Consider the following 8692-nt stretch of genomic DNA (forward strand, 5'->3'; position numbering starts at 1 on the left):
ACTGACTCCCAGGCTGTGCTTACTGCCGTTCTGAGACGCACATCAAGTTCAATCCTGGAGAGTAAACCTGAAATACTGACATTTCACAGAACCCTACGCAGCATGAAACATCGCAAACACTTGATTCAAATCACATATTATCCAAACCGTTAAATAAGGAGGTCAAAACTGACATTTATTAGGGAGGACCACAACTTCTTATTCTCAGCGAAAACTCCATAAGTTGACAGCTACCGATCTAAAGCAATCGGCAATGTGGATCATTAAATTGAGGAGAGATTTAAAGAGATTAAAATCAGAATTAAATATCCGCTGTAGAATTCCAGCAGCCAGCATCTTTCTAGATCCAACATGTTTTGATAAACATAATAACATGTCGCAAAACCTATCCAAGCACAAACATTGCACCAACCAAAAAATGTCACGTTAATAACCTCACCATGCAGGAGAAGACACTTTCTATCCTACATTACTATGAATATTCACTATCAACAAACTCTGCATTACTTACTTTTTATTTAAAGAAACAAATTCCTGTTTTATCATTAGTAACTGACTTCAGAAACAAAAACATTTTAATTTTTTTTGCTAAATCTGTAAAATCTTTACCCGCAGGATCTCAAAAAAGCAATTTCCCTTGGACTCCTGGCACATACAGAAATATTCAACAGATCTTTCAGAGTCCCATGCAGTAGGAAATTCTTGCAGGTTCAATACCGTAGTCTAGAACTCAAAACATGCCAGCGGTACAAAACATTATTGTACACAATACATCTCCAAAGTCTCCAAGCTATACATTTTGCAACACAGGAAAGTCTCATGGGCATATTTACAAACTGGTTGGATCTGGAGGTTTAAAGGATTATGGTGAACTAGGCACAGCAATTAACAGCTCAGAAACAGCGAGATTTGAAGATCACCTGGAAGATTTTGTCACAGTAAACTGCTGCATTGCTGATTACACAGTCCGTGCTCCATTGCAAGAAGCAATTTTAATGGTAGAAAATCTAGGCAGACTAGAACTGGCCTGAGTGAAGTGAAACAATGAATACAGTTCTTTTCACCCCTAATATTGAACTTGTTGGGAGAGCTTCTGCTATGGATCATCTTTTGACCGCAATCTCCAAAGTTGTCCATCGATGATTCTAAGACAAATGCTTGGCTCTACGAGCAGCACTTGCAAGTCTCCTGCCTATAAAATTAAAATGGACCTGTCTGCCAACATGGCAGAAACTGAAAATGTAAATTATGTCCGACAAAAAACTAATCAGTGAAGATTAGTATGTTTCATATAACACACTCTTAGCCCAATTGAATGACATTGATCTCGCCACATTCTGTGGTTAGGGCTATTAATTCTGGTCTGGTGTGCACTCCACATTGAAAACTCCTCCTCATGACACAAGAAGCAGTAATGCTGTTTTCAAAGTTTGGCATTCTACTAGCACACACAACTGAGATCTGTGTGGAAGCTTTCCAGGTCAAAGTAGCCAAAGATCACAGAAATCTTCAGCCAACCAAAAAGTAGGGTTAGCAACTTCAGGCAATGCCACAATCTGTTACCACATTATCTTGTTAGAAGTAGAGTTGATCTTGCAGTCTTCTCTCCAAGTAGATCAGCGAAGCAAATCAAACCCAACTGAGCCTTTACATCTGAGACTCTAACACCCGATCTTTAGAAATAACAAGCGGTTCTTTGCTATGAACTGGGATAGCTTCGAAATTGTGGTCACCTTGACTTAAACCAATGATTTCCACAATCACAAGAGGTACAAAGAGCAGCAAGCGGCATCTGTCAAAGTAAGGGGACAATCACCACGGGCATTTTTTAAAAGACCTGTTTTCACATTACTGGGATTTGTCCTGTGTCCAAATTACCATCACCTTTCTGCATTTTTTTACAGATGCAACAAATTACAAGAAAAATAAATAATTGCAACATGAAACATATAGTATTACCTGTTAAACAAGAAGTCTCAGCATCAGTGACCCTTTACCAATTTTAAAAGTGTGGATTAATATTCTTTCTGGGGCTAATAATCTCCCCGTTCTAGGTAGAGTCAGTATCAGTGACAACCCTACAGTGGGGCAAGGGGTGGGAATGCTATTGCACTGAGAGGCTGGATATCTGAACAGCCACAAATTTTAGTAACTCAAGAGATGATGTCATTGTATATTATTCTATATCCTTCAACACAAGGCAGACTCTCTGACAATGTCACTGGTGACTTAACACATATTACATCAAAAAGATAAAGACCAAAAGGTTTGATGATGTCACAATGCTTTCTAACTCTTACCCGTTATCATTCGTACATCACCATTGAGTTTCTCTTAAACCCAGCAGAGAATAAAGCTGAAAAAAGCTAGAGCATTGATCGGATTGATTGTACTGGCATGTAGCGGAAAATATGAAATGAATCCTTTTTATATGATTCGTCATATTCAACAGCAGCTGAAATATTTTGATGCTTGTGAATGGAGTACTGGAAATTCTACTGTTTTACCATAGAACTAAAATGAAAAGAGCTGAAATAAAACAGAAAGTGCTCGAAATATGCTGAAAGCCCATCAGCATTCAAAGTAAAAAGATCATTATTTCCAGTCCAGAGCCTTCATCAATGCTGAAGAAAAGGCCCATTTATACCTCTTTTGAAATTCCTAGGTTGATCAAAAACAACACGGTTGACTAATTATAACCTACACACATCATCTAGACCGTTTCACTGCTTCCCAGCATTTTGCCTTCCCAGCTTTGTATTTGCTTAATAATGTTTAAACCATTAGCTATTCTTTTATAGTTAGTTTGATTGTATTTGCAATCATTTAATTGTTGCTCATTCCCTTCCTTGGATGTGGTCAATCCTGTCAAAATCTTACTTTGTCTGCTTGCGTGAAGGGCTCCCACTCAAAATATTAACCTTTCTTTTTCCAGATGCAGATGAAACTGTAGATTTTAACATTTTCTGTGTTTATTCATACTGCCTTACAGTGCAACCAACTGTTGCTTCCAAGCTTCAATACTTATAATAGAAACAAACCCAGTAGGAAAAAGATGTACTTTTTATTTATATGTCCAATGTACATTATGTCACTCTTAGCCCACATTAAAACATAGGTAACCAGAAATTTAGATGCATTCATTTCTGCAAATTAATGCATTTTAAAAGACATTAATGTAAGCTATTTACACTACAATAAAATCAGTTTTCAAGCCAATTAAAAGGTCACTCTTAAATCTGCAGAAATCCTCACTTTGAAAATCCTTACACTTTAAAGCATGTTAATACATTTCCAAAATGCATCCTTCTAACAAATCTTATGATACACGCAAGTAACCTTAACCTGTCAGTGACAATACTACAGGAACAAACTATTACAAATCTATTCATTTTGTAATTTCCCAGCTTTCATCCATAAACACTCAGGTAGTGGAACTATGAACCAACTAACTAGACATTTCCAAACCCCTTCTCCCTGCTGCTCAATATTGATATAAATATAACCAGAGACAGAACCATTTCCCCTCAAACCTAAACCCAGCAACACACCCAAGATCAGCAAGTCATCATCCATTGGGGAAAAAAAGCCAGTGTAGGGAGCCGACAATACTTGGAATCCAAGTACACAACACATTGCAATCAGGAGAAGTGTGCAGCTAGGCCAGAATATGGATAGATTGCTATCCCATTGATAAGCCTGAGCAATTTTGATCTAGCCCTGATGAGACATGGCTTGATTTATAACACACGTAACTAATAATCATCAGACAACGAGGCAAAACACAAGGTTCACACACCAGCTCCAGCTTGCTGTGCCACTCTCCAGGCGTCTTATAGCTTTAGAAAGGGACTGAATTCAACCCCCATTGCTCTCACATCCTGAAACCTTGCAAACAATTTTATTGCATCAAATTCAACCTCACAAATACAGTAAAAGCTCCATATCCCATTTGGGTAGCAGGCTAGGCGGGGAATTAATGTATTTCCCTTTGCCAAAGGTCTGTCACTGTCTGGACTGGACCCAGAGGCTGACTGCAGGCTGGGGAGCCTGATCCCCTCGCCCTCTGCCGCCAGGCCCCGCTCAGGCTGTCCCCCCCCCGGCCCCGCAAGGCCCCGTTCTCCTCCTTCATCCCACCGCACCGGGAACACTCACACACTCAGACTCGGCCTCGCGAGCCTGGACGCCAGACAGGTCCAAGATGCAGGCGACGGAGGGAGCGGCCTCCACCTCCACTCGCGGCACCTCCTCATCCTCCTCGTCTGTGTCCTGAGAGGCGCGTCGCCGCCTCCTGTCCGCCATCTTGCCGTCTGTCGGCGGCCGGAAGGGCCCCGCAGCGCGTGGGGCATGTCGGGAGTTGTATGCAGCAAGTCCGGTGGGCGAACTACAATTCCCGGCAGCCTTGGCGGCGGGGGGTAGTGACGCGCTCACTCTGGGTGCGGTCCGTCCAATAAAAAACTACGACTCCCAGAATGCATCGCCAGCGTGAGCGTTATGGTCCATCGCCCCGTAGCATCCTGGGAATTGTAGTTTTAAGTTTCAAAACTTCAGATCCCATTCCCCCAGCTAAAGACTGCTGTCCTTTTACATTAGGAGACACTAAGCAAGGTTTGCTCTTATACCATCAAACAAAAAGAAGTCCAACAGGTTTATTTGATAGCATGAGCTTTCGGAGCGCTGCTCCTTCATCAGATGAGTGTGGCGAAACGCGCCATTTACAGGTCCAGGCAGCGGGTGATCGAGGGGGCCGTCCATCCTGACTGTCTGCCCCTCTACCGTGGCTACGTTCGCGGCCAGGTGTCCCTGGAGAGGGAGCATGTGGTGTCCACGGGCGCGGTTGACACCTTCCGCGCCCGTTGGGCTCCGCAGGGGTTGAGGTGCATTATTGACCCTGATAATCACATTTTTTAATTTGATGTTTTTAAGTTTCCTTTGTACTTTGATTTTTGTTCGGGCTGTTTCCCCTCCTTTTGGGGAGCTGCCCTTTTACTTTGTCCTGATTTAATTTGAGTTTGTTTATTTGGTTTGACCTTAAAAGAGGCCAAATAAACCGGTTTCACCTGGTGCGGAGAGGGGTGGGTCGGGATGGCGACCTCCTCGTGAACCTGCTCCTGGGCCTGGCGAAACGCGCCATTTACAGGTCCAGGCAGCGGGTGATCGAGGGGGCCGTCCATCCTGACTGTCTGCCCCTCTACCGTGGCTACGTTCGCGGCCAGGTGTCCCTGGAGAGGGAGCATGCAGTGTCCACGGGCACAGTTGACACCTTCCGCGCCCATTGGGCACCGCAGAGGTTGGGGTGCGTTATCGACCCTAATAATCACATTATGATTTGATGTTTTTAAGTTTCCTTTGTACTTTGATTTTTGTTCGGGCTGTTTCCCCTCCTTTTACTTTGTCCTGATTTTAACTTGAGTTTGTTTATTTGGTTTGACCTTAAAAGAGGCCACATAAACCTGTTGGACTTTAACCTGGTGTTGTGAGACATCTTACTGTGTTTACCCCAATCCAACACCGGCATCTTCACATCATCAAACAAAAGTGCATTCCTTTTTCAAGTGGGGTCCAACTAAAAAAAACGATTTCATATTATAGAAAACTTATACAATTATATACTTATTAACACAGAATTGTTACGATGCAGAAGAGGCTATTTGGGCCATCGTGTTTGCCTTGGCTCTCAAAACAAGTAACATTTGCTTACTGCCATTCCCCTCTACCTTTTCCCTGTACCTCTGCACATTGCATCTATTCAAGTACTCACCTAAAGTTTTTAAAATTTATTTATTCGTATCACTAGTAGACTTACATTAACACTGCAATGAATTTACTGTGAAAACCCCCTAGTCGTCACACTCTGGCACCTGTTCTGGTACACTCAGGGAGACTTTAGCATGCCAACCTAACCAGCACATCTTTCGGACTGTGGGAAGGAAACCGGAGCACCCGGAAGAAACCCACGCAGACACGGGGAGAATGTGCAGACTCCGCACAGACAGTGACCTAAGCCAGGAATCAAACCTGGGTCCCTGGTGCTGTGTGGCAGCAGTGCTAACCACTGTGACACTGTCCACCATTAATGCCCTCTTAAATAACACTTCCAAGCTGTTCATTCCAGACCCAAACTACTTGCTGCATGGAAGTTTTTTCCTCACATTACAGTTGCTGCTTCTTTCGCAAATCACTTCAAATCTCTCATTCTTGATTTTTTATACCACATCCAGTCCCTGTGGTAGCCACTGGATGTTGAAGGCCACAAATGTAGCTCTGGAAATCTACGTTGCTCTTCCCTAGGGCCATCCCAGGCATGCACAAGATCACAAGGCTGGAAGATATGGCATCTTTTCCTGCCAGCTTCCGCAGTGGAAAACACTCCATACTTCTCGGCCTTTTCGCTAAGATCAAGTGTAGTATCGACATGCTGCGCTTGGTTGAAGTAATTAGTTTACATTTTAGCTTCATTTGAAGCAATTTTTAAAAGCGGCATCTTGGCCTTTTGGCTAAGATGCAAATGAGATCAAGCCTTGGAGGAGGAGCTCTGCCTACTCCAATCAGCTTGGATCATGTAAATCAAGCCCAACACAGGTGGTGAGAGCCCTGTCTTGTCAGCTTGGTGTGGAGATGCCGGCGTTGGACTGCGGTAAACACAGTAAGAATTGCTTGGATCAGCTTGGATCAGGAATGTCTCAACTTGTTGAGACTCTGAATTGGATTTGATTGAATTGGAATAAAAACAAAAAAAAACACTCCCCATTCCCACCTATGCTAAAAGTGGGAGTATTCCACTCTACATCTTATTGTTTCAGTGAGTTTAATCATTTTCTTGTTAATTATTTTTGTATGTCCTTTTGTTTCAAACATTTAAGTCTCCTAGTTGAAAAAGCAAAATGACTCCATAAGGACTTTTCAGAGCAATTATATTGTGTTCTTTTACTGCTTGATTTTAGTCATTGGTCACATTCCATTTATTCTTTTCATATGCCGTTAGTCATTTCTCATGATAGTTCCTCTATCTGTATTGCTCGCATTCAGTTTAAATATTCTCCACCACTTCAGTTGGGGCTTGTTTGTATTTTATCAATGAATGGCATAAGTTGCATGAAATATTCATAAATGTGGGTGTGGTGCCCAGAGTATGACATAGAAGCTGTAGCATCTCGACTGTGATGGACCATCCGCACACTAGATGTAACACCTTGAAACCAACAATTTAATAATGAATACTCAACATGGATTTTTCAAGGGGAAAGTCTTGCTTGACTAACCTCATTGAGTTCTTTGAAGTGGTAACAAAGGGGGTTTCTATAAGGGTTTCCTCCCACAGTTCAAAGATGTGCGGGTTAGGTGGATTGGCCATACTAAATTGCCCCATAGTGTCAGGGATAATAGCTAGGGATATTGCATGGATAGGGATAGGGCCTGGGTGGGATTGTGGTCGATGCTGACTCGATGGGCTGAATGGCCTCCTTCTGCACTGTAGGATTCTATTCTATTCCCAATGCCAACACTATAGTTAAGAAAGCCTGCCAACGCCTCTACTTTCTCATTGGACTAAGGAAATTTGGCACGTCAGCTATGATTCTCACCAACCTTTACAGATGCTCCATAGAAAGCATTCTTTCTGGTTGTATCACGGCTTGGTATGGCCCTTGCTCTGCCCAAGGCCGCAAGGAACTACAAAAGGTCGTGAATGAGGCCAGAGAACCTCGCCTCATATCCCCCTCCCAATGTTTTAGCTTCATGATTAAGCCAATATAATTCCTCTGCTCAGAACCCAGAGTCAACCTACCTTGCATTAAGTTGATCTTTCTCTACACCCTAGCTATGACTGTAACACTACATTCTGCACTCTCTCATTTCCTTCTCTATGAATGGTATGTTTTGTCTGTACAGTGCACATGGAACAATACTTTTCACTGTATGCTAATACATATGACAATAATAAATCAAATCAGAAAACAAATCAAAATATCGTATAGCATAAAAACTAATAAATAATGTCAGACCATGCAGAGTCAGTGAACATGTAACAGAATGGCTAACAGGTTGTAAGACAGAAAGCAGATTGTGTAAGTGCTATCTATACAGTGGCAGAAGTGGGAAGAGGGGCTCCACAAGGATCGATGCAGGGGTCACCGTCATTCACAATTTATACAAACACAATTTCTAAATTTTCAGACAACACCAATTTAGAAGGATAGCCAAAATGAAGAAAAGTTACATAAATACATTAACAAACTTGCAGGATGGACATCTAATTGGCAAATGGATTTCAACATAGGTTGAGGGCAGCATGGTGGTTAGCACTGCTGCCTCACAGCACCGGGGACCCGAGTTTGATTCCAGCCTCGGGTGACTATCTGCGTGGAATATGCATATTCTCTTCATTTCTGCGTGGGTTTCCTTCGGATGCTCGTTTCCTCCCAGTTCAAAGATGCGCAGGTTAGGTGGATTAGCCATGGTAAATGTGCAGGGTTACGGGAATAGGGCTGGGAAGAGGGCTTAGCTAAGACACTCTGTCAGAGAGTAGGTGCAGACTTGATGGGTCAAATGGCCTCTTCTGCATTGTAGGGATTCTATGGCAAGTATGAGGAATTACATTTTGGTAAGGAAAATAAGGAGGCCACACGTTACTTGGAAAATAAGCATCTACATCTTTGAGATATAGTCACTGCTGTTATCAAAGCAGATATCA

The 8692-nt window shown here is 42.6% G+C and overlaps 1 protein-coding gene and 1 non-coding gene across 5 annotated transcripts in view; one reads left to right on the plus strand and one right to left on the minus strand.

Annotated features, from left to right (window-relative positions):
• The window catches only part of casc3 (casc3 exon junction complex subunit), a 29932-nt gene extending 25614 nt beyond the window's left edge, over window positions 1-4318 (minus strand). For all 4 annotated transcript variants that reach the window (XM_078224085.1, XM_078224086.1, XM_078224084.1 and 1 more), the window contains exon 1: window positions 4156-4318. In XM_078224085.1, coding sequence (XP_078080211.1) covers window positions 4156-4302 — 147 coding nt within the window. In that variant the 5' untranslated portion in view covers window positions 4303-4318. The remainder of the gene's footprint in view (window positions 1-4155) is intronic.
• A 2054-nt stretch (window positions 4319-6372) lies between these two features.
• LOC144501043 (U2 spliceosomal RNA) lies at window positions 6373-6571 on the plus strand. The gene has a single exon (XR_013499031.1). It is a non-coding gene; the product is annotated as a U2 spliceosomal RNA (small nuclear RNA).
• The last annotated feature ends 2121 nt before the right edge of the window (window positions 6572-8692 follow it).

Source organism: Mustelus asterias, chromosome 11 (assembly GCF_964213995.1).
Source record: "Mustelus asterias chromosome 11, sMusAst1.hap1.1, whole genome shotgun sequence".
NCBI lineage: Eukaryota > Metazoa > Chordata > Chondrichthyes > Carcharhiniformes > Triakidae > Mustelus > Mustelus asterias.